The following is a 26,487-nucleotide window of genomic DNA, read 5'->3' on the forward strand; positions in this document are numbered from 1 at the left end:
CCAAACTGGCCACGTCATCACCGCCACGTGGCCGAGTTGCCAACAAGGACAACCATAAAACAACAATCTCCCCCTTTGGAGTTGTTGGCAACCACCTCATCACTAATACACTCTAAAGCTCCGATGAGTAACTCTCTCCCCCTTTGACAACAAGTACAAAGGGTGGAACCAATGGACTCCCCCTGAGTCCAATATGGGGGTAGCAACATCAAGCAACTTGCTCCCCCTCTCCCAATGCTACTAGTGTTTTGGAAGAATCACCACTCCCAGTAATCTTGAATGCTGATTTAATTTGAATGGAAGTGGTAGATAGGTTAAACCCAGTAAAGCTTTCAAGTCCTACCCAAAAAAAAAAAAAATAAAGCTTTTATGTTGCTTTTGGGTAATGTGAGTCCCATGTATTATGACAGTGTAGAATTAAAAAAAAAAAAAGTTTCAACCGTTGAATAAATACCTGACCGATTGGGATTGGTTATCAGTATCGATTTAGGAGTACAATAAAAAAAAAATGTATTATTATTATTATTATTTTTTGAAAAATAAAGAAAAATAAGATCCGATTCGAATCGATATCGTATCAGTATCGGATACCAATAGCGATAACTAAATCTATGGCCCAAGTGGCTATCCATAAAAGCAACAACCCTTGCAGTCCCAAGAATGGCCATGGCTGTAGACTTGTAGGTACCACCACCAGTTGTGTAAGTTGGAACTCCCTTGACAAAATTGAAAACAATTACACCAACAATGGCAGAGGCAGATCCGAAGGAAGAAAATGAGAGTAGCCACCAGAGGTACAAAATCCGCATTTCAAGCCTTCCAAAAGAGGAAGGTTGGGCATCTGAGAATTATTTCTGCCATTACCAAGGCTTCTGGTATCCAGACATATTATGCCCAGGAGTATTCGCAGTCCAAGACCACTTCAAGGCTCGCTCAAGCGACATTATCATTGCAACCACCCCAAAATCAGGCACTACATGGATCAAAGCCCTTCTCTTCGTCGCTGTTAACCGCGGTATGTACCCACCCACCTACAATCATCATCCCTTGCTCTCCGAAAACCCCCAGCTCCTAGTGCCATTTCTAGAGATAACGCTTTACAATGGCGAAATCATCCCTGACCTTGAAATCCTTCCCTCTCCCAGGCTCTTTGGAACTCACATATCTTTCACATCACTGCCACAGAGCATGATCGATTCTGGTTCCCGGATTGTTTATCTTTACCGGAATCCAAAAGATGTGTTTGTTTCCATGTGGCATTTTAATAACAAGATCAGAGCCACGGTCTCAAAGCCACCTTTGAGTGCCATGGAAGCATTTGAGAGGTTCTGCAAGGGGGTTTCCCAATTTGGGCCTTTCTGGGATCATGTGTTGGTTTACTGGAGAGTTAGTCTGGAAAGGCCTCAACAGGTGTTGTTCATCAACTATGAAGAGTTACAAGCAGACCCAGGTGGTGTTTTGAAAAGAGTAGCTCATTTTGTGGGATTCCCTTTCACGTCTGAGGAAGATAAAGGGCAAGGATTGGTTGATAAGATCTTGAGGTTGTGCAGCTTTGAGAATTTGAGTAGTCTTGAGGTGAACAAGACTGGAAAACACTCAAGTGGTCTTGGATATGAGGTTTTCCTTAGAAAAGGTAAGGTTAGGGACTGGGCAAACTATCTTACATCTGAGATGATTGAACGAGTTGACCAGATCACAGAAGAGAAGTTCCATGGTCATGGCCTGAAGTTCTGTTAAGTATATATTCTGAAGAGATGAAAATCTCCTTTTTTTACATGGTTTGCAGTTTGTTTTCACTATTCTGATTGTTCCATATGTTGATTTCAAGCGTATTCCAAACTTGAACTGCAGCATTATAGATTGTGGTTTTTAGCACTACAGCGTATAGCACTTTCCAAAGGTCTTCACTCTCTTATTATTATTGAAAGAGACAATCAGATGATCATTAATCTTCTCCAACAGTGCTCTAACGATTGTCTCCAGGCGTGTATTACGTACATTATTGAAGACTGCCTCCAACTATGCAATCAATTTAGTCTTTTCTCTTTTGTTCATGTTTATAGGGAAAAGAATTCAGTAGTTAGTTGACTGTCTTGCATCTTTTGGTAGATCATGTGCTAGCCTTTTCCCCCATAGTTTCCTTGTAAATAATCTCTCATTGGATCTTCAATCCGTTCATTTACATCTCTCTTTTTTTATTAATTAAAAAAAAAAGAAGTATATATGGCCCTGTATTCAAGAATAAAGGGATAAAAATCCACTGCAATTCCGATCGTATGCAATAACCCCTGCAGACGTCGACACGTGGACATTTCAGATTGGACAGCTCAGATTAACCCTCCAATGAAACATCCCAAAACCGTGATTCTCCAGCTTAAATCGAATCGAGTCGGCTATTCAAACCAACAGGTTCATGTTTTAACTCAAAACCTAAGAGATTTCTATCCATTCCCTCTCTCTCTCTCTCTCTCTCCCACAACAGTTCTTTTTCTTCTTCTTCTTGTCCTCCTTGGCTGTTATTGTTTTCAAAATTTCAAGTTCTGAGCAAAGCGATCAGCTCTAAAGGTGAAATCTTGAAAAGAAGAATGGGGATGGCAGCAGAACCGACGATTAGGGTGGGGGTGACTGCTGCAACGTTTTTTTTTTGCTTGTTCTAACTCTGATATGCACCATATCAATCTCCTGCAAACGTTTTGTTTGCTTGTTTTAACTCCCCACTAGATTTCTGCAATAATCGATCTCTGCATAAAGTATTGCACAATATTGCACCAGATGAAAATTACAAATAATGAACAAAAATAGGAAATAAAAGCTTGAGAAATTACAAAACTATCCTTTACAAATGACAATGGATTTTGAAGCTTGGCAATTCAAAATTTAAAAACCAAATGACATAACTACCCCTATGTTCAGCTAAGATCCTATTAATTATAGTATACGGACTTTTAGAAAATTGTAAATTAGGTTACATTCGGACAGTCCCTAATTTGTTTGTTAGGAGTGACGACGAAAAACACAAGGGCCCATGGGCAAAATAATGAAAGAAAAATGGAGATAATAAAGCTCCAAAAATGCACCCCCTGATAATCCAACAGTTTAAGATCTTTTCCATGTATGTGACTATTGTTGGCTACATTTTCCAAGAGTAATCGTAGGGCCGTAGGGGGTGTCAATTTGAGGCCTGTCCAATCGTGTAAAGTTCGGACCAGCCCGATCTATTTATAAACGGTTGTTCCAAGTGTGAGTGAGATACTCATCAGTCATTCGATTGGGATCGATTGATTATGAGCCTGATCTAACCTGACCCTTTAGAATAATTTTAGCATTTGAAATTCCTTTTCTGACTCCAAAATCCCACATCCTAAAGCCTTAAAGAGTTTGTGCTAGGTTTTTTGTTGCTTAGATTTCAAGTACAGAGTATTTTTAGATACCTAGTTTTTAATAGAAAATGGCAATTTGATGTCCCTAATTTATTAGAATATTCTGAGGACTTTTGAAGACCCATATGAAGCCTGTTTAGATTTAATCAAGCCTGTAGCCTGTCTAAGGTCCGTTTAGCTTGATTTTAAAAAACATGAACTTGACCAACCACTTATAAATATTACTATGTTCGCCTAATGTTAACCTAATTAATTAAACGAACAGTCACGATGCAAGGGTCAAATTGGCTCAGCCAGGCCTATGAACAAGCCCAACGGTTTTACAATTTCAATACAAACGATTCGATTTGATTTCAGTTAATTATTTTGATTTGAAATTCACATTCTTACCGGTAGGTACTCTCATTTTCTTCTTTTTCATCTCTAGTTTTAGTAACAAAGCAATTTTTATAAGACGTGTAGCCTGCCATTGTTTGTGGAAGGTTCTCAATTTTGTTAAGACTGTGCCAAATGGATAGTCACTATAGCCATTTGGCATCGCAAGGGTTTTTTGCTTTTACAAATAGTTAAGCAATTAGGAAAGGGAAGAATAAATGGAAAACGAAAAGAATCTTTTGATCATTAATTATAAATTACTTAAATTCTTAATCATACTTTTTAAAAGTAATTTCTTTTTGACTTTTAAATCCAAAGAACTGAGTTTTTTAGTATGTCATAATTGAAAAAGAGATAGGAATCCTAATTAATAGAATACTCAGATTTTGTCCATTTGTGGTGAAAGGACCAGCACTACAAGAAAAATGGGTTTCTGGGACGGAAATTTTTTGTCTCAAATATTAAAATATTGTCGCTAATACCCTTTAGGGACAGTAAAAAATTTCGTCGCACAACTGTCGTTACAACTGCCGTCGCATAATTTTAGAGACGGATAAATTTTTCCGTCTCTAAGGGGTCAATTGCGACATTTTTTGTGATGGATATTTCCGTCACAAAAAAAAAATAAGAGACAGAATTTTCTGTCACAAATAGGATGTTGCCATGGCCATGTAGTGACAGTTTATTTCCGTCACAAAAGAGCCTATATTATTTGAGACAGAATTTTACTGTCGTAAACTATTGTCAATTGGGACGGAAGATTCTGTCTTAAAAGCGGTTGTTCTTTAGGGACAGTAAAAATCCATCGCTAAAGGTCTAAAAGTAAATAAAAAAAAATATTTGTTTTTTGTCTACATATTACCCTGTTGTTACACATTAGTAGATCCAAGTAGACATTTAATATTTACATCATCAAAAATTAATAACTTGAGATAAATCTATACAAATTTAAAATTTACATCGTCATCAAACATAATGATAGATAAAACTATTTTTTCCCCCAAATATTTTCGTCGTTAACATTCAATAATATATTGTAGCAACTTCAACCTGTGAATGTGATTCCATCAAAGAGACCATTAGATTATTGTACATAGACAATTTAAACCATTTAAAGTATTAGTGAAATAAGGTAACACTAACATTGATTTGTCTTCAAAACTAGAACAGCGAATGAAGGGACAATCATAATACAAAAACAAATCCTCCAAAAACCTACCTTCACCCACTCTGATTTGACCAAGGGCTAATGCACAAGGCAACATAAATAGCGAAAGAAAACTAAACAAGGGCACATCAGTCTCCCCCTGCTAAATGCCAACTGAAACTCTTGAAGAAACTATCCAGTGAACTGGTATGCAAACCTTGTCTAGTTATCCATCTAATGCAGAAAACCCCTCCTTAAATCCTTAAAGATATACAAATAAATAAATAAATAATAAAAAAATATTTCCAATATACATAGCTATATGCCTTTGAGTGAGCCAAAGTCCATCCCTAGTAGCAGCTATATGCTTCTGAATAAGCCAAAGCCCATCACTAGTAGCCACCCTCCCCTTCCCTCTCCCTATCCCCTCCCTCCCCCACCCTTCTCTCATTTTTCAAAATTTACCACATTAGATGAAAGCACAGAGCAACAAGTAACAAGTTTCTTGTAATCATTGATTTAAGAAACATATTGCTGGAATGAGAAAAGGGTTTCCTCTTAAACACAAAAAACTGGGTGGATATTCAAGCTAAAAATTAACAAGAAACTACAAATAGAAAGAAAAAACACAACTAGGAGACATAATGTGGCACCTGAAAACACAACATCAGCAGAGACAGCACAGCCAAACTGAGATCATCCATCTGGTGAGTAATTCATTTTAATTTTTTGATTTTCACAAATTGCAATGGAACTGATACATCCAATAATCTGCAAATATAGATGCATGGCATAAAGGGTCCCCAACAAATTTTATATCCACGTACCTACACCAGCTTTCAAAGCTTCTACAATAGAAACTGGTGGTTCTATATAATCATCTCTTTTAGGAAAATTTATCATATGAACCACATTTCTACTTGCTTTATCACTTGTAGTATATATTCCATTTCTCTAGATCTTCACTTTATCGAGTCAAATCAATACTCAATTAATAGAACCTGCAAACACATGTTGATGAAGGTAGTGTACAAGCTAGCACTTCCAACTAGTCTTGCATCACATGAAAAAGAATTAGTCGATAATTCCTCATCTCAAGGGAAATTTAGATTTTCTAACCGAATAAGGGTGATGCAGAACTGAAGATTTAACAGCATAGGAAGTCCAAGAAGAAACAGGCCTAATGTGGCCTAGCCCTAATCTAAGCAGGCTTAACGTGGCCTGAATCCACTTTGTCTTAGTTTAAGTTGCTTTCATTTGATTTTAAGTGTTTAAAAAGTTCTGGTTGAACCGGTGGTTCACGGTTTCAACTTAAGTTGTTATCTTATTTTTTAAAGATTTTTAGAAGTATGGAATGGCTAGTAATTAAGGGGGAACAGCTAGGGAGTATCCAAGTCTACTTAAAACTGTCTTTTGTGGTTGTTATAAATAAATACAGGGCAGCAAATACAACCCACAATTTTACTCTACAGAAATTTGTTTTCTTGGCTGTGATGAAACAGGGACCTTCCTTATGGTGAACCAATCAAACTTTGCAATGGGAAGCCCAGATTGCAATTCTTTTATTCTCTTGTTCTCTTCTCTTATCAATTCTATTAAACTTACAGCAGTATTGCTACACAATCATATCTTGCAGCAGAACAAGCAGTACCCACAATATAACTTTCCTACTCTTTGTGAAATTTCTGATAATAGGTCATATACAGGTCTGATCCACTTTCTGATTCCATACATCTTCAGTCAGTGCTCTTAACTCTCTCCAACAATCAAGTTTTGATTTTTCTGGTTGAATGCCAAATTCCTATTCCAAGTTGGATTCAATACTTGCTATTTTGGGAGGTTATTTAATAACTGATATTTGTTGATCTGTTGTGTCTCATATCTACTATTGGGTGTATTGAATCTAAAACCTGATGTCAAAAAGATCAGTTACTAGTAAAACTTGAGGTCTCATACTCCAATCATTCCAGGAGATCCAAGTATCCAACCCATGAATCAGGTTGAAATTCTCAGCAGTCATATATTCTAGGCCATTAGAGGAGAACTCAACTTGCATTATCTGGCCATCTAAATTATTGATTTTGTTTTTTGCAATTTCTCTTTAATCTGGATATTTGGTCTTGTTGGTACTGGTTAATAAATATCAGAACCACATTTAGGGGGGGGGGCATTTTTATAAAGGACACAAACCAAAACGAGCAGTTCCAACATTTTCACATTACTACTTGCTTTATCGCATGTACTATATCTTCTAATTCCCTAGATTTTCACTTTAGAGAGATTAATACTCAAATAATAGAACCTCAAAACGACATGTTGAAGGCAGTGCACAAGCTACCATCTTCCAACTACTCTTGCATCACATGATAAGAATTAGGAGATAATTCCCCATCTAAAGGGAATTCCAGATTTCTACCCAAAAGAGGGGGACATTTAGATTAAAAACAGAATCCAAAACCAAAAGTTTCAACATTTGCACAGAACAAAGTATAAAAAGGGACAACAATCTCTGTACCAAACCAACAACCAGTTTCTTTGGTAGCTAAATTTGTTAGAATTGCCTGAATGTGAAGTTGTACAAACATTCAGATACTTAAACAAAAAAGAATGTGAAAAATGGAAAAACAATTGATATTCAAAAGAGCATGTCACAAAGTTATTTTATTAAATGAACACCATGAATCTAGTTGTGGGAATTCTCAGTCGCAAGAAAATAAACAATCCAAACTCTCGCCTTAAATAAAGGAATAAGCAAAGAGTTATCAATGTAACACTTACCGAATGTAGAGGGAGACCCATAAGACTGAGGACACAATTTGTTCTTGGTGAAATCCATTCCCGCGGATGATGATATCTACACGTGGAACCAAATTTACATTCTCCTGTTCTCACGTAGTACTGGCATTCAAGTTGACCAGGTCTTTCAGGATTTGAGTGTTCCTTCTGAGTGCTGCTAGTAGGTCCAGCAGAGGAAGGTAGCATCTGGTAAGGTCCTGGATACACAGGTGCTGAGGGAGATAGCTATGACACTCCATAAATTGAACCTGCTCCAACAATGTGTTTAGCGGTAGGAGATGCTACTGGACTAACAGGTCCCTGTTTTAGATGGACTAACAACCCAATAAGAAACTGTAAATGTCTGTTGAATACCAGAAGAAAGGAAAAGGTTTTTATTCACGCACAGGATAAGGACCCCAGGTCGGAACTGGTACCAACCATGGAGGAAGCACCACAGGACCATACGCCCCTTGCACATATGAAACAGGTAATAATGGAGGCCTCGCAACTTGCCAGTTGACTACCCAAACTGCTGCTGAGTAGGAACTAAAGGAGACTGCACCATCGGATAAAATGGGTTCCCTCACCTTTAACCTGCGATTTTTCTCCCTGGAACCTTCTCTCTCTCTCAGCTATCTTTCTTCTCTTTGAAACCCCTTAACCTGTGATCTCCTTCTCTTTGAATCCCCTTCTCCTGTGATCACTCTCTCTCTCTGAAACCCCTTCTCCTGTGATGTCTCTCTCTCTCTCTCCCTCTCTCTCTGAAACCTTCTCCTGCGTAGATTCTTCTTCTCCTTCTCGATTCTTGTCTCCTTCCCCTCTTGAATCAGTGAATGCGATGGTAAAGGAGGTCCTAAATCTCAGCAACATGGGAATTCAGAGAGATGAGGGTTTGTAGAGAAGAGATAAAGCATTGATACGAAAAGGGATTTTGGAGAGATTTGAGCGCGCAGCAAGTGGGAAGGGAATTAGGGCTCGGATGTTGGAGGAATAATTTCTTTAATTTTGGGACAGCTAATTATCTGTCTCCAATTTTGCAACGGAAAATATTCGTCTTCAATGATAAATATGTATTGAAGTAATCATCTAGATTTCGATTTGTTTGAATGTAACGTGATTCAGAGATTTGAGCGCGCATATTTGAAAATTTCTTTAATTTAGGGAACAGATAGTTATCCATCTCCAATTTTGCGATAGAAAATTTCCGTCTCTAATGATAAATATTTTTTTCAAATTTAATGCATTTTATTTTGTGTTATACTATAAGATATGTAGCAACGGAACTATTTCTATCTCAAATGATTTTTTTAGAGACGGAAAAAATCCATGGTAATAGATATAAATTCAATTAAAATTCATTGTAGGAGATATAAAATTTAATTATAATAGCGACGGAAAAATTCTGTCTCAAATATTGGGACGGTAATATTTCTGTCCCATATATTGCGACAGAACTGTATCCATCTCGAATGGTTTATTTAAGGGACAGAAAGCAATCCGTTGTAATAGATGTAAAATTCAATCATGATAGCGATGGAAAAATTCCGCCTCAAATATTGGGACAGTAATATTTCTGTCCCATATATTGCGACAAAACTTTTTCCGTCTCGAATGGTTTATTTAGGGACAGAAAGTAATCCGTTGTAATAGATGTAAAATTCAATCATAATAGCGATGGAAAAATTCCGTCTCAAATATTGAGAAGGTAATATTTCTGTCCCATATATTGCGACAAAATCGTATCCGTCTCGAATAGTTTATTTAGGGACAGAAAGTAATCCGTCGTAATAGATGTAAAATTCAATCCCAGTAGCGACAGAAATTTCCGTCTCAAAGGTTGTGACAGTAAGATATCTGTCCCAACTGCTAGATATGTAGCGACAGAATTATATCCGTCCCAAATAATTTGTTAAGGGGACATAAATTTTGTCTGTCGCTAAAAAAGTGTCGCAAATGCCCTCTTTTCTTGTAGTGCAGGTACCTGCCAAGATTTCAAGTGTCGGTAGGATCAAAGGAGACCAGATTGCCTTGCCGGTAGACATGGTTGAATATAATTGAATGAAATTGTGAGGTTACTTTGCGACCATCATCAATGATTGTGAGTCCTTCACGCCCTCATCCTCCCTCTGTGTCATGGCGAAAACAGAATCTAGAGGAAGGGAATTGTGTGGATTTATATCTTCTTCGACATAGGATTTGTAGAGACAGAAGATGGAGAGCAGGGATAGGGGTGTGATAACTTAACCTCAACCGATAAAATTGATTGAAATCAATGAAAAAATCTGGATCGAATTAAAAAGACGTTTCTGCCTCTTTAAAACAAAGGCTGCGATTTGGCATGGAAATGCCGACAAATAACATTCCTTGTCCAATATATTTGTTGTATGGGAGAGGGATAGGCATGTTAGCGGGTTACCATAGAATCTTAGATGCTAGTGGAATTTTAACCATAGGATTTGATCATCTTAAATATAACTGTTAGATCGTGAAAAAAGATCCAAACCTTCAATCCACATTTGCTACATATAAACATCTTCACACCAGATGAAGGGTCAGTGGCTATGGATTCTTATGCTTTGGAAACCTACACGAGATGGGTAAGGCGATTCACCAAAATCTTTCACCATTAAAGCTCCATTGTTCATTTGTGCCTAAAATTTCAAAATGCAATAGCCCTCATTTGTACCAACACCCATCAATCTATAACTCTTCCTTAGGTTTTCTCAATGGAGAAGATAGTCTCTTCCACAGACAAAGTTCACATGAGAACAGAGAACACCATGGGTATGGGTAAAGAGACGATAAAGAGTTGTTGAGATAGAGGCTTTTGGCGATTCTTTTGATTGTTTTTAGAATCTCTGGCATTAGTTCTACGGGAATGTTCAGGGAAGGGGAAAGACCCAAAAGAAAAAATATATATAAGAGAAATTTCGTTTGATGATGATGATGAACAATATGCAATGCAAACTGTGGAATTATGTTTGGATTATTAGGATTTCAGTTTTAGATTAAACTTTTCCATGATTGTTCAATGATCTACCCATTAAAAAAAAAAAGCGACATTATTGTTTCTCAAGCTCACTACTTGGGTTTGTTTTGTATACTCCATTTGGAGAATAAGAACTAAAAAGATAAGAAGATTCAGAAAGATGTTCAAATGGAGAGGAATAATTTTGAAGCCGGAGAGTGGGGATCAACAATTTGTGCAAGGGAGGAAGAGCTGGAGACAGATAGGAAGGAAAAAGGTAGAAGAAGAAGAAGAAGAAGAAGAAGAAGAAGAAAGGATTATGGAGCGGCAGTGTTGGGAAGGTTATATAAGACAATATTTACAAATAGATGAGATTCTCTCTATTTCATCTAACAGCCAGGAGATGTTAGCATACTTTATTCCTAGGTATTCCGCTAGCATACCCAACCTTTTCCCTTATTGTATACATAGGGTTTGGCTAGGTTTATCCCAAGCTCAATATTGAGCATGAAAATTCTAGTCTAGTCCCACCCTGAGAGCTGAAAAACTTACCTAAGTCTTATCGATGCTCAAGGCAGTCGAGGGCTGAGTACCCGGGGTTTTCTTGATGCTTTTAACACTAATAATATTCCATATTAGCTTTGTCTAAATAAAATATGACAATTGATTGCCAACTTAAGCATCAAAATCCTTGAGAAATGAAATGAAATAATTTTCTACGTCACATATTTTCATCTCTTTTTAGAAACATGAAATGCCTTTTTTTTTTTTTCTTCATAATTTAGTTATATGAAATGGCTTAAAGGATGCAATTGATACAATATGTAGACAAGGAATCTGCATTTTTCAGTTCCCATTTCATATCTTAAACAAAAAGAAAAAATATAAATCTTTCCATTAACATTTTAGTTTTATATTCCATTTTCCTCAGTGAATTACCCTTTACACCAAAATTTAGAAAAGTCCCATTATCCTGGAATACTTTGAAAGGATTGCTCAATCTTGAATGCTGATTTAATTTGAATGGAAGTGGTAGATAGGTTAAACCTAGTAAAGCTTTCAAGTCCTACCCAAAAAAAAAAAAAATAAAGCTTTTATGTTGCTTTTGGGTAATGTGAGTCCCATGTATTATGACAGTGTAGAATTAAAAAAAAAAAAAAGTTTCAACCGTTGAATAAATACCTGACCGATTGGGATTGGTTATCAGTATCGATTTAGGAGTACAATAAAAAAAAATGTATTATTATTATTATTATTTTTTGAAAAATAAAGAAAAATAAGATCCGATTCGAATCGATATCGTATCAGTATCGGATACCAATAGCGATAACTAAATCTATGGCCCAAGTGGCTATCCATAATCCATAAAAGCAACAACCCTTGCAGTCCCAAGGATGGCAATAGTTGTAGACTTGTAGGTACCACCACCAGTTGTCAGTTGTGTAAGTTGGAACTCCCTTGACAAAATTGAAAACAATTACACCAACAATGGCAGAGGCAGAGGCAGATCCGAAGGAAGAAAATGAGAGCAGCTACCAGAGGTACAAAATCCTCATTTCAAGCCTTCCAAAAGAGGAAGGTTGGGCATCTGAGAATTATTTCTGCCATTACCAAGGCTTCTGGTATCCAGACATATTATGCCCAGGAGTATTCGCAGTCCAAGACCACTTCAAGGCTCGCTCAAGCGACATTATCATTGCAACCACCCCAAAATCAGGCACTACATGGATCAAATCCCTTCTCTTCGCCGCTGTTAACCGCGGTATGTACCCACCCACCTACAATCATCATCCCTTGCTCTCCGAAAACCCCCAGCTCCTAGTGCCATTTCTAGAGATAACGCTTTACAATGGCGAAATCATCCCTGACCTTGAAATCCTTCCCTCTCCCAGGCTCTTTGGAACTCACATATCTTTCACATCACTGCCACAGAGCATGATCGATTCTGGTTCCCGGATTGTTTATCTTTACCGGAATCCAAAAGATGTGTTTGTTTCCATGTGGCATTTTAATAACAAGATCAGAGCCACGGTCTCAAAGCCACCTTTGAGTGCCATGGAAGCATTTGAGAGGTTCTGCAAGGGGGTTTCCCAATTTGGGCCTTTCTGGGATCATGTGTTGGTTTACTGGAGAGCTAGTCTGGAAAGGCCTCAACAAGTGTTGTTCATCAAGTATGAAGAGTTACAAGCAGACCCAGGTGGTGTTTTGAAAAGAGTAGCTCATTTTGTGGGATTCCCTTTCACGTCTGAGGAAGAAAAAGAGCAAGGATTGGTTGATAAGATCTTGAGGTTGTGCAGCTTTGAGAATTTGAGTAGTCTTGAGGTGAACAAGACTGGAAAAATCCCTGAGGGTCTTGGATATGGGGCTTTCTTTAGAAAAGGTAAGGTTGGGGACTGGGCAAACTATCTTACATCTGAGATGATTGAACGAATTGACCAGATCACAGAAGAGAAGTTCCATGGTCATGGCCTCAAGTTCTGATTAGTGTAAATTCTGAAAAGATGAAAATCTCCTTTTACATGGTTTGCAGTTTGTTTTCATTATTCTGATTGTTCCATATGTTGATTTCAAGTGTATTTATAGATTGTGGTTTTTAGCACTACAGCGTATAGCACTTTCCAAAGGTCAAGGAGACAATCAGATGATCTCCAGGCGTGTATTACGTACATTATTGAAGACTGCCTCCAACTATGCAATCAATTTAGTCATGTCTCTTTTGTTCATGTTTATAGGGAAAAGAATTCAGTAGCTAGCTGACTGTCTTGCATCTTTTGGTACATCATGTGCTAGCCTTTCAGTTCCCCATTGTTTCCTTGTAAATATCTCTCCTTGGATCTTCAATCCGTTCATGTACATCGCTCTTTCTCTATTAATTCAAATATATATATATATATGGCCCTATATTCAAGAAAAAAGGGATAAAAATCCTCTACAATTCCGATCGCGTGCAATAACCCCCTGCAGACATTGACACGGGGACATTTCAGATTGAACGGCTCATATTAACCCTCCAATGAAACAACCCAAAACTGTGGTTCTTCAGCTTAAATCAAACCGAGTGGCTATTCAAACCAACCGGTTCATGTTTTAACTCAAAACCTAAGAGATTTCTATCCATTCCCTCTCTCTCTCTCTGCCCGAACTCCCACAACAGTTCTTTTTCTTCTTCTTCTTGTCCTCCTTGGCTGTTATTGTTTTCAAAATTTCAAGTTCTGAGCAAAGCGATCAGCTCTAAAGGTGAACTCTTGAAAAGAAGAATGGGGATGGCAGCAGAACCGACGATTAGGGTGGGGGTGACTGCTGCAACATTTTGTTTGCTTGTTCTAACTCTGATAAGCACCACATCAGTCTCCTGCAAACGTTTTGATTGCTTGTTTTAACTCCCCACTAGATTTCTTTAATAATCGACATCTGCATAGGGTATTGCACAATATTGCACGAGATGAAAATTACAGAGGATTTTTATCCATAAAATAATGAACAAAAGTAGGAAATAAAAGCTTGAGAAATTACAAAACTATCCTTTACAAATGACAATGGATTTTGAAGCTTAGCAATTCAAAATTTAAAAACCAAATGACATAACTACCCCTATGTTCAGCTAAGATCCTATTAATTATAGTATACGGACTTTTAGAAAATTGTAAATTAGGTTACATTTGGACAGTCCCTAATTTGTTTGTTAGGAGTGACGAAGAAAAACAGAAGGGCCCATGGGCAAAATAATGAAAGAAAAATGGAGATAATAAAGCTCCAAAAATGCACCCCCTGATAATCCAACAGTTTAAGATCTTTTCCATGTATGTGACTATTGTTGGCTACATTTTCCAAGGGTAATCGTAGGGCCGTAGGGGGTGTCAATTTGAGGCTTGCCCAATCCTGTAAAGTTCGGACCAGCCCGATCTATTTATAAACGGTTGTTCCAAGTGTGAGTGGGATACTCATCAGTCATTCGATTGGGATCGATTGATTATGAGCCTGATCTAGCCTGACCCTTTAGAATAATTTTAGCATTTGAAATTCCTTTTCTGACTCCAAAATCCCACATCCTAAAGCCTTAAAGAGTTTATGCCAGGTTTTTTGTTGCTTAGATTTCAAGTACAGAGTATTTTTAGATACCTAGTTTTTAATAGAAAATGGAAATTTGATGTCCCTAATTTATTAGAATATTCTGAGGACTTTTTAAGACCCATATGAAGCCTGTATAGATTTAATCAAGCCTATAGCCTGTCTAAAGTCCATTTAGCTTGATTTTAAAAAGCATGAACTTGACCAACCAATTATAAATATTACTATGTTCGCCTAATGTAAACCTAATTAATTAAACCAACAGTCATGATGCAAGGGTCAAATTGGCTCAGCCAGGCCTATGAACAAGCCCAACTGAGCCAATCCACCTATTTATGCACTGTGCAAAATGATATTTTCATATTGAACTTAATGGTACGAGTCTCTCTTTTAAGGTTAACTAGCCTCCATGGGCTTTATCTGTCGAAAGTCCTCCCCGCATATATCTTACCGAAAAGAAAAAATATCCTCTCACATCATTTTAAGGTTTCTAAGGTCCTTTCTTATTGGATAGTTGTTTATCTTCCCCATGTTTGTTTTTTTCAATTAGTTTTTAGAAATTGCCTATGCTTGGAAGGTTATTCCATGCTCATCTATATAAGCTTACACCAGTGAATGGAATGGAACATAATTGGAGTTTATTCATAATTTGAGCATTTTGCCTTTGAAAAGAAGTAGTTCTTCTTAAGTTTTCTCATCCCTTGGATGGATTTCGTTTGGGTGATGAGTTCTTTTTTTCTTTTGAATTGATCACTTGTGTTACCTCCTAATCCTCTATAATTTTCCGGCGTCTTAGAGGAGCAGATGTACTATTATGTATATGATGAGTTAGACCATTTTGTAAAATTCATCCACACCATATACAAAAGATGACAACATGTATAGAACATCATTCTTCCTATACCATCACAAACTGAATTACCCTTAAAATTAGAAAACACCCACACCCACTCCCACTCCCCAAGGAAAGACTGGATCTGCCCAAAAGAAGGTCAGCATTTAACAAGAATATTGTCTTAAATAGTATTAAAAAATAAACAATTAAAGAAAAAGTGATTAATGTCCTCTTTAGCTCTTGAGCAGAGGCAACAATTAAAAATTGAGATATATTTGCGTCGAAAGAAAGATTTGAGTTGGGGAAGCAGAGATTATAGCCTTCCAAGCAATGAAAGTATGTCTTGGAATGAATCCTTAGGAATCGATTAGATATATGTAACTTCTCCTTTGGCGAATTGATTAGATACATGACATGTACCTTGCATTGGGGATAAGGGTGTTAATCAGTTCGGTTTTGGTTTAAATGGTGCGGATCGGTTCGGTTCACATTTATTTGACTAAAAACATAACCGCACCATTTACTAAACGGTTCCACTTTCTGAAATCGTGACCCTTTAGTAAACGGTTTCGGTTTCCACGGTTTCTAAACGGTTTCGATTTCACTATTTTAAACGGTTTCGATTTATTCCATACGGTTTGTAAAACGGTTTACAATCGATTTGTTATAACTTGCAACCATCTCTAAACTGAAGATCATAAGCTTATCAAAAAATAATTGGCAACCACAAATATGAGATTCTATGTTAACAATGGTATGTCTTAATTTGATAATCTAGTGCTATTTCTTTGCATGGCCATTCTCAAACATTTAGAACTAATATCATACAACATCTAAATCCAGCCTTCTACAGCATAAAATATTAAAATGGCATGTGGTTTAGCCAAAACACCCCATCTATGATAACATTATAATATAGTAACATATATGGATTACAAGTTCATGATCTAAAGCCTAAACTTGAACTGAATTCTGAATTACAATAAATCATACCAAAACAGGATGGACACTTAATTTAATTGTTAATTGTTATACGGATTACTGCCCCTTCTTTATTTAATTGTTATACGGATTAATCGGATCAGTTAAACGGTTTTAAATGGTTCGGTTTAAACGGTTTCAATTCGATTTGAAACCAACGGGTTCCGCGGTTAAAACTGACCTGACCCGACCCATTTAGCTAATCGGCCTAACTTGAAACCATAACCGCACCATTTACTAAATGGATCGGTTCGATTTCGGTAAACAGTTTCGGTTACAAATTCACATCCTTAATTGGGGATAATACGGGAAAATTCAACTCTTTTTTTTTTTATGAAAAGGGAAAATTCAGCACTCTCTTTAGCAATAAAATTGCCAAAATGCTCTATCCAATAAAAATTGTATTCACCAAACAAAAAAATGAAGAAAGAAAAAGGGGAAAAAAAAGAAGAAGAAGAAGAAAACCAAACACACATTCCTACAACCCCCTCCCCCACCCCAAACATTCTGAGTGATTATTCTCATAACATAATCAAATGCCCTAATTAGTTGACATACAACCGTACTACTAAGATTAAACGCAGAAAAAAGTGGAAGTATTAAAAGTTGGGAATCCCCCTCTTCTCTGAGTGTTACTTTTTTTTTTTAATGAATAGATAAATAAAATAATATATTAAAATAAGAGAACGTACAAAGAATACTTCTGTTTTTGTCAAACTGACCTTGTATTACAGCCTAGGACCGAGTTTCCCTAATCTGTTCACCGCCGGCCACCCTGGCCAGGTGTAGGGCGTGTCGCATGCATGGGGTGTTCTTTGTTAGATTCACATGATGAATTCACCGCGCAACTTAGGAACATTGTCCTGTAGCCTAGGGGTGTCAATCAATCAGGTTGGGCTGGTTTTGATTGGGTCTATTTGGGCTTGACCACTTGGAAGCCTTATATTGTGAACGCCTGTTTAAGTAAACAGGCCTAACTTTAGGGGATTTGGTATGATTTACAATTGGGCTGATCGACCGAACAGGCTTTAATCGAACTACCTTAAATGGGCCTTAACCGCGTCTTAACCGATCTACGAACCTATTTAAGTCTAAGTGGATTTTAAATGTACCTACCTTGGAATTCTTTTCTTAAGTGGTTTGAAGGCTCATAATTGTTCAATTTGAATAAATCACTACAATTTTATACAACAAATAATCAAAACTGTGCCATTGTTTGTGGAAGGTTCTCAATTTTGGTCTCTGTTAATATTGATCCGGATCAAATTTGATCAAGTTGTATCGATCAATTTTGCCTTTGCTTTTCACAAAAAATATATATATTTTATTATTTTACCCCTTAGCTAATACTGATCAGTCAGATATGGACATTGGTCTTAGCCGATGTCAATTTAATATGACTGACACGACCAATTCGATACCATTACTTAGAATCATGCTTGAGAGTCATTGTTTAGGGAAGGGAATGACGAAGAGTTAAAAGAGAATTGGCCTAAAAGAAATTTTTGTTATTTATTTTTTAATCAATCTCAATCTATCTCTAAAATTTTAATGAAACGGAAGTAAATTGTAACATTGTATTGAATTGTTTATTGTTATATATATATATATATATTTATTTAATAGTTATTTATGTTAGACTATTTAGGGTTTCACAACAGACCCTAATAGATTCTCATATAGACAACTAGAACACGAAGTCGAATCAAAACATAAATGATCGATTTGTACATTTCACCTTGTATGCTAAAGACAATCGATTTCGTTCTTCACAATTTTTCTTTCTTGGCCATGGATTTTCTGTAGCCCCTTAGACTTCTTGGTGCTCTCACTTTAGTGGTAAAGTGGGAAAAAATGAATGATGGTCGTAGGGATCCAAAACCCAGTATTTATAATACTGCCCTACACCCAAAATCTTAAACAACATATTCCTAAACTTGAGAGTAGACCGAACCGACTCATACAACTTGACTCTCATCCATTTAATCAACCCAAATAATTAATTAAGCCCATAAATCCAACAGTTTAATATAAACTTAAAATTTTTTTATTGAAATATATGTAAACTTAACATTGGATAACTTAAACTTATTATGTATATGCTAATCAGTTTAACGGTTTATTTAAAAGGTTCACCAATGATTTAAACTTTAAAATCAAAACCGAATCACGGTTTGAATTTTAAAATTAAAACTTAACTATTTAATAAACGATTTTACAATTTCAATATAAACGATTCGATTTGATTTCAGTAAATAATTTTGATTTCAAATTCACATTCTTACCAGTAGGTACTCTCATTTTCTTCTTTCTCATCTCTAGTTTTAGTAACAAAGCAATTTTTATAAGACGTGTAGCCTGCCATTGTTTGTGGAAGGTTCTCAATTTTGTCAAGACTCTGCTAAATGGATAGTCACTATAGCCATTTGGCATCGCAAGGGTTTTTTGCTTTCACATATAGTTAAGCAATTAGGAAAGGGAAGAATAAATGGAAAAAGAAAAGAATCTTTTGATCATTAATTATAAATTACTTAAATTTTTAATCATACTTTTTAAAAGTAATTTCTTTTTGACTTTCAAATCCAAAGAATTGACTTTTTTTAGTATGTCATAATTGAAAAAGAGATAGGAATCCTAATTAATAGAATACTCAGATTTTGTCCATTTGTGGTGAAAGGACCAGGGACCAGCCAAGATTTCAAGTGTCGGTAGGATCAAAGGAGACCAGATTATCTGCCACCAGATTGCCTTGCCGGTAGACATGGTTGAATATAATTGAATGAAATTGTGAGGTTACTTTGCGTCCATCATCAATGATTGTGAGTCCTTCACGCCCTCATCCTCCCTCTGTGTCATGGCGAAAACAGAATCTAGAGGAAGGGAATTGTGTGGATTTATATCTTCTTCGACATCGGATTTGTAGAGACAGAAGATGGAGAGCAGGGATAGGGGTGTGATAACTTAACCTCAACCGATAAAATTGATTGAAATCAATGAAAAAATCTGGATCGAATTAAAAAGACGTTTCTGCCTCTTTAAAATAGAGGCTGCGATTAGGCATGGAAATGCCGACAAATAACATTCCTTGTCCAATATATTTGTTGAATGGGAGAGGGATAGGCATGTTAGTGGGTTACCATAGAATCTTAGATGTTAGTGGAATTTTAACCATAGGATTTGATCATCTTAAATATAACTGTTAGATCGTGAAAAAAGATCTAAACCTTCAATCCACATTTGCTACATATAAACATCTTCACACCAGATGAAGGGTCAGTGGCTATGGATTCTTATGCTTTGGAAACCTACATGAGATGTGTAAGGCGGTTCACAAAAATCTTTCACCATTAAAGCTCCATTGTTCATTTGTGCCTAAAATTTCAAAATGCAATAGCCCTCATTTGTACCAACACCCATCAATCTATAACTCTTCCTTAGGTTTTCTCAATGGAGAAGATAGTCTCTTCCACAGACAAAGTTCACATGAGAACAGAGAACACCATGGGTATGGGTAAAGAGACGATAAAGAGTTGTTGAGATAGAGGCTTTTGGCAATTCTTTTGATTGTTTTTAGAATCTCTGGCATTAGTTCTACGGGAATGTTCAGGGAAGGGGAAAGACCCAAAAGAAAAAATATATATAAGAGAAATTTTGTTTGATGATGATGATGAACAATATGCAATGCAAACTGTGGAATTATGTTTGGATTATTAGGATTTCAGTTTTAGATTAAACTTTTCCATGATTTTTCAATGATCTACCCATTAAAAAAAAAAAAAGCGACATTATTGTTTCTCAAGCTCACTACTTGGGTTTGTTTTGTATACTCCATTTGGAGAATAAGAACTAAAAAGATAAGAAGATTCAGAAAGATGTTCAAATGGAGAGGAAAACTATTAAAAAGATGAAAATTTTGAAGCCGGAGAGTGGGGATCGACAATTTGTGCAAGGGAGGAAGAGCTGGAGACGGATAGGAAGGAAAAAGGTAGAAGAAGAAGAAGAAGAAGAAAAAAAAAGAAAGGATTGTGGAGCGGCAGTGTTGGGAAGGTTATATAAGACAATGTTTACAAATGGATGAGATTCTCTCTATTTCATCTAACAGCCAGGAGATGTTAGCATACCTTATTCCTAGGTATTCCGCTAGCATACCCAACCTTTTCCCTTATTGTATACATAGGGTTGGGCTAGGTTTATCCCAAGCTCAATATTGAGCATGAAAATTCTAGTCTAGTCCCACCCTGAGAGCTGAAAAACTTACCTAAGCCTTATCCATGCTCAAGGCAGTCGAGGGCTGAGTACCCGGGGTTTTCTTGATGCTTTTAACACTAATAATATTCCATATTAGCTTTGTCTAAATAAAATATGACAATTGATTGCCAACTTAAGCATCAAAATCCTTGAGAAATGAAATGAAATAATTTTCTACGTCACATATTTTCATCTCTTTTTAGAAACATGAAATGCCTTTTTTTTTTCTTCATACTTTAGTTATATGAAATGGCTTAAAGGATGCAATTGATACAATATGTAGACAAGGAATCTGCATTTTCCAGTTCCCATTTCATATCTTAAACAAAAAGAAAAAATATAAATCTTTCCATTAACATTTTAGTTTTATATTCCATTTTCCTCAGTGAATTACCCTTTTCACCAAAATTTAGAAAAGTCCCATTATCCTGGAATACTTTGAACGGATTGCTTAATCTTGAATGCTGATTTAATTTGAATGGAAGTGGTAGATAGGTTAAACCCAGTAAAGCTTTTAAGTCCTACCCAAAAAAAAAAAAAAAATAAAGCTTTTAAGTTGCTTTTGGGTAATTTGAGTCCCACGTATTATGACAGTGTAGAATTAAAAAAAAAAAAATAGAAAAAGTCTTAACCGTTGAATAAATACCTGAGCGATTGGAATTGATTATCAGTATCGATATAGGAGTAAAAAAAAAAAAGGATTATTATTATTATTTTTTTGAAAAACAAAGAAAAATAAGAACCGATTCGAATCGATATCGTATCAGTATCGGATACAAATCTATGGCCCAAGTGGCTATCCATAAAAGGAACAACCCTTCCAGTCCCAAGAATGGCCATGGCTGTAGACTTGTAGGTACCACCACCAGTTGTGTAAGTTGGAACTCCCTTGACAAAATTGAAAACAATTACACCAACAATGGCAGAGGCAGAGGCAGATCCGAAGGAAGAAAATGAGAGTAGCTACCAGAGGTACAAAATCCTCATTTCAAGCCTTCCAAAAGAGGAAGGTTGGGCATTTGAGGATTATTTATGCCATTACCAAGGCTTCTGGTGTCCAGACATATTTTGCCCAGGAGTATTCGCAGTCCAAGACCACTTCAAGGCTCGCTCAAGCGACATTATCATTGCAACCACCCCAAAATCAGGCACTACATGGATCAAAGCCCTTCTCTTCGCAGCTGTTAACCGCGGTATGTATCCACTCACCTACAATCATCATCCCTTGCTCTCCGAAAACCCCCAGCTCCTAGTGCCATTTCTAGAGCTAAGGCTTTACAATAGCAAAATCATCCCAGATTTTGAAATCCTTCCCGACATTGAAACCCTTCCCTCTCCCAGGCTCTTTGGAACTCACATATCTTTCACATCACTGCCACAGAGCATGATCGATTCTGGTTCCCGGAATCTTTATCTTTACCGGAATCCAAAAGATGTGTTTGTTTCCATGTGGCATTTTAATAACAAGATCAGAGCCACGGTCTCAAAGCCACCTTTGAGTGCCATGGAAGCATTTGAGAGGTTCTGCAAGGGGGTTTCCCAATTTGGGCCTTTCTGGGATCATGTGTTGGTTTACTGGAGAGCTAGTCTGGAAAGGCCTCAACAAGTGTTGTTCATCGTTACAAGCAGACCCAGGTGGTGTTTTGAAAAGAGTAGCTCATTTTGTGGGATTCCCTTTCACGTCTGAGGAAGAAAAAGAGCAAGGATTGGTTGATAAGATCTTGAGGTTGTGCAGCTTTGAGAATTTGAGTAGTCTTGAGGTGAACAAGACTGGAAAAATCCCTGAGGGTCTTGGATATGGGGCTTTCTTTAGAAAAGGTAAGGTTGGGGACTGGGCAAACTATCTTACATCTGAGATGATTGAACGAATTGACCAGATCACAGAAGAGAAGTTCCATGGTCATGGCCTCAAGTTCTGTTAAGTATATTTTCTGAAGAGATGAAAATCTCCTTTTACATGGTTTGCAGTTTGTTTTCATTATTCTGATTGTTCCATATGTTGATTTCAAGTGTATTTATTCCAAACTTGAACTGCAGCATTATAGATTGTGGTTTTTAGCACTACAGCGTATAGCACTTTCCAAAGTTCTTCGCTCTCTTATTATTATTGAAAGAGAATCAGATGATCATTAATCTTCTCCAACATTGCTCTAACGATTGTCTCTAGGCGTGTATTAAGTACATTATTGAAGACGGCCTCCAACTATGCAATCAATTTAGTCTTGTCTCTTTTGTTCATGTTTATAGGGAAAAGAATTCAGTAGTTAGCTGACTGTCTTTCATCTTTTGGTAGATCATGTGCTAGCCTTTCTGTTCCCCATAGTTTCCTTGTAAATAGTCTCTCCTTGGATCTTCAATCCGTTCATTTACATCGCTCTTTTCCTACTAATTAAAAAAAAAAAAAGTATATATGGCCCTATATTGAAGAAAAAAGGGATAAAAATCCACTGCAATTCCGATCACGTGCAATAACCCCTGCAGACGTCGACACATGGACATTTCAGATTGGACAGCTCAGATTAATCCTCCAATGAAACAACCCAAAACCGTGATTCTCCAGCTTAAATCTAATCGAGTCGGCTATTCAAACCAACCGGTTCGTGTTTTAACTTGAAAAGAAGAATGGGGGTGGCAGCAGAACCGACGATTAGGGTGGGGGTGACTGCTGCAACGTTTTTTTTTGCTTGTTCTAACTCTGATATGCACCATATCAGTCTCCTGCAAACGTTTTGTTTGCTTGTTTTAACTCCCCACTAGATTTATATAATAATCGACCTCTGCATAGGGTATTGCACAATATTGCACGAGATGGAAATTAATGAGGATTTTTATCCATAAAATAATGAACAAAAGTAGGAAATAAAAGCTTGAGAAATTACAAAACTATCCTTTACAAATGACAATGGATTTTGAAGCTTAGCAATTCAAAATTTAAAAACCAAATGACATAACTACCCCTATGTTCAGCTAAGATCCTATTAATTATAATATACGGACTTTTAGAAAATTGTAAATTATGTTACATTCGGACAGTCCCTAATTTGTTTGTTAGGAGTGACGAAGAAAAACACAAGGGCCCATGGGCAAAATAATGAAAGAAAAATGGAGATAATAAAGCTCCAAAAATGCACCCCCGGGTAATCCAACAGTTTAAGATTTTTCCATGTACATGAATATTGTTGGCTACATTTTCCAAGGGCAATCGTAGGGCCGTAGGGGGTGTCAATTTGAGGCCTGCCCAATCTTGTAAAGTTCGGACCAGCCCGATCTGTTTATGAACTGTTGTTCCAAGTGTGAGTGGGATACTCATCAGTCATTCGATTGGGATCGATTGATTATGAGCCTGATCTAGCCTGACCCTTTAGAATAATTTTAGCATTTGAAATTCCTTTTGTGACTCCAAAATCCCACATCATAAACCTTAAAGAGTTTGTGCCAGGTTTTTTGTTGCTTAGATTTCAAGTACAGAGTACTTTTAGCTTTCTAGTTTTTAATAGAAAATGGCAATTTGATGTCCCTAATTTATTAGAATATTCTGAGGATTTTTTAAGACCCATATGAAGCCTATTTAGATTTAATCAAGCCTGTAGCCTGTCTAAGGTCCGTTTAGCTATACCATGACAAACTGAATTACCCTTAAAATTAGATAACACCCACACCCACATCCACTCCCCAAGGAAAGACTGGATCTGCCCGGAAGAAGGTTAGCATTTAACAAGAATATTGTCTTAAATAGTATTAAAAAATGGACAATTAAAGAAAAAGTGATTAATGTCCTCTTTAGCTCTTGAACAGTGGCAATGAAAGTATGTCTTGGAATGAATCCTTAGGAATCGATTAGATATATGTAACTTCTCCTTTGGGGAATTGATTAGATACATGACAAGTACCTTGCATTGAGGATAATATAGGAAAATTCAACTCTTTTTTTTTTTTCTTTTGATGAAAAGGGAAAATTCAACACTCTCTTTAGCTATAAAATGACCAAAATGCTCTATCCAATAAAAATTATATTCCCCAAACACACATTCCTCTACCCAAAAAAAAAGGAAAAAAAGAAAAAAAGAAGAAGAAGAAAACCAAACACACATTCCTACAACCCCCTCCCCCACTCCTAACATTCTGAGTGATTATTCTCATAACATAATCAAGATGCCCGAATTAGTTGACATACAACTGTACTACTGATATTAAACGCAGAAAAAAGGGGAAGTATTAAAAGTTGGGAATCCCACTTTTCTCTGAGTGTTACTTTTTTTTTAATGAATCGATAAATAAAATAATATATTAAAATAAGAGAATGTACAAAGAATACTTCTTTTATGTAATGTTTTCCTTGAAACTAATATCAGAGCTACAAATTAAGTCTATTATTTACATGTCAAACTGACCTTGTATTACAGCCTAGGACCGAGTTTCCCTAATCTGTTCACTGCGGGCCACCCAGGCCGGGGGGTAGGGCGTGTCGCATGCATTGGGTGTTCTTTGTTAGATTCACATGACGAATTCACCGCACAGCTCAGGAACACTATCCTATAGCCTAGGGATGTCAATCGATCGGGTTGGGCTGGTCTTGATCGGGTTTATTTGGGCTTGATCACTTGGAAGCCTTACATTGTGAATGCCCGTTTAAGTAAACAGGCTTAACTTCAGGGGATATGGTACGGTTTATAATCGGGCCGGTCGGCCTAATGGACTTTAATCGGACTACCTTAAACGGGCCTTAACCGCGTCTTAACCGATCTATGGACCTATTTAAGTCTAAGCGGATTTTAAATGTACCTACCTTGGAATTCTTTTCTTAAGTGGTTTGAAGGCTCATAATTGTTCAATTTGAATAAATCACTACAATTTTATAAAAAAAATAATCAAAGTAGAAGGTAACCTGAATCTTTAATAAAGAAGAGAAATGATATGAGATTATGATTGTTTTTAATAAAGGGGGTCGCGCTATGTCGGGCCTATAGATGGTCGGGTCGATCCAGTGCCTGACGGGCTAGCTACCTGCATCGTGAACATCCTTTTAATAAATGTGTCAGGCTCAAGCCAGCCGTGTTTATTAATTGGGACGGTTCAGGTTGCGGCCATAAATATGCGGGGCTCGATCGGGCCTACCTATGCGGGCTCAGGGACATTCCTGATCCAACACGTGATTTACAAACAAGGAGTACTGGACTTGTCCTAATGATGAAAGGATTCTCAAAGGGATATTGAATCCTCCATGGAAGGAAGGATATCTCCAAGGATATGGGGAATATGTGGAGCTCTCATAATTGGTACATCTTCCTGATTCACTCTCCTAATATATAACTCTTGCCATTTACAGACTTCTACTAGTTATAAGAAGCCTGTCAGATTGGGACTCTCTTTGTGGTCACCATTCCTCAGCCATAAATACCTAGGTAAATCACCCTTTCAAGGGATCAACCATTTTCCATTCTTACTAGAATTTATGTATGTCAAGTGATCTAACTTAAGCATCGAAGAGTCTTCCGTCAGATTGGCCCGATGCTCATTCTCTCATGTTTTCTTTTCTGTTTAGGTTCCACAGATTGCCTAGGATGATTTCTTACTTCAATAAAAACAAAAAGGAAAAACACTACACATGAAAAGGTGTATAATTGAATATTAATATGAAATTTAAGATGTGGTCTATCCACAATATTTTTCAAATATCTAATAATCAAAATTGCCACATCACTTATCC

The 26,487-nt window shown here is 36.8% G+C and overlaps 1 protein-coding gene across 3 annotated transcripts; it reads left to right on the forward strand.

Moving 5' to 3' along the window:
- Positions 1–732: 732 nt before the first annotated feature.
- Positions 733–22,844, forward strand: LOC122084274 (cytosolic sulfotransferase 5-like). Of its 3 annotated transcripts, none has more exons than XM_042652377.1 (3): positions 733–760; positions 12,144–13,109; positions 22,680–22,844. In XM_042652377.1, exons 1-3 carry the CDS (start codon positions 748–750, stop codon positions 22,700–22,702), a joined length of 1,002 nt encoding a protein of 333 aa, XP_042508311.1. In that variant the 5' UTR covers positions 733–747; the 3' UTR covers positions 22,703–22,844. The 3 variants fall into 3 exon arrangements, with proteins under 3 accessions (XP_042508311.1, XP_042508312.1, XP_042508313.1); XM_042652378.1 differs by having other exon boundaries at positions 12,144–12,845; positions 22,416–22,844; XM_042652379.1 differs by lacking the exon at positions 12,144–13,109 and having other exon boundaries at positions 733–1,450; positions 22,416–22,844.
- Positions 22,845–26,487: the final 3,643 nt, after the last annotated feature.

The sequence above is a fragment of the Macadamia integrifolia genome, chromosome 7 (assembly GCF_013358625.1).
Source record: "Macadamia integrifolia cultivar HAES 741 chromosome 7, SCU_Mint_v3, whole genome shotgun sequence".
Lineage (NCBI taxonomy): Eukaryota > Viridiplantae > Streptophyta > Magnoliopsida > Proteales > Proteaceae > Macadamia > Macadamia integrifolia.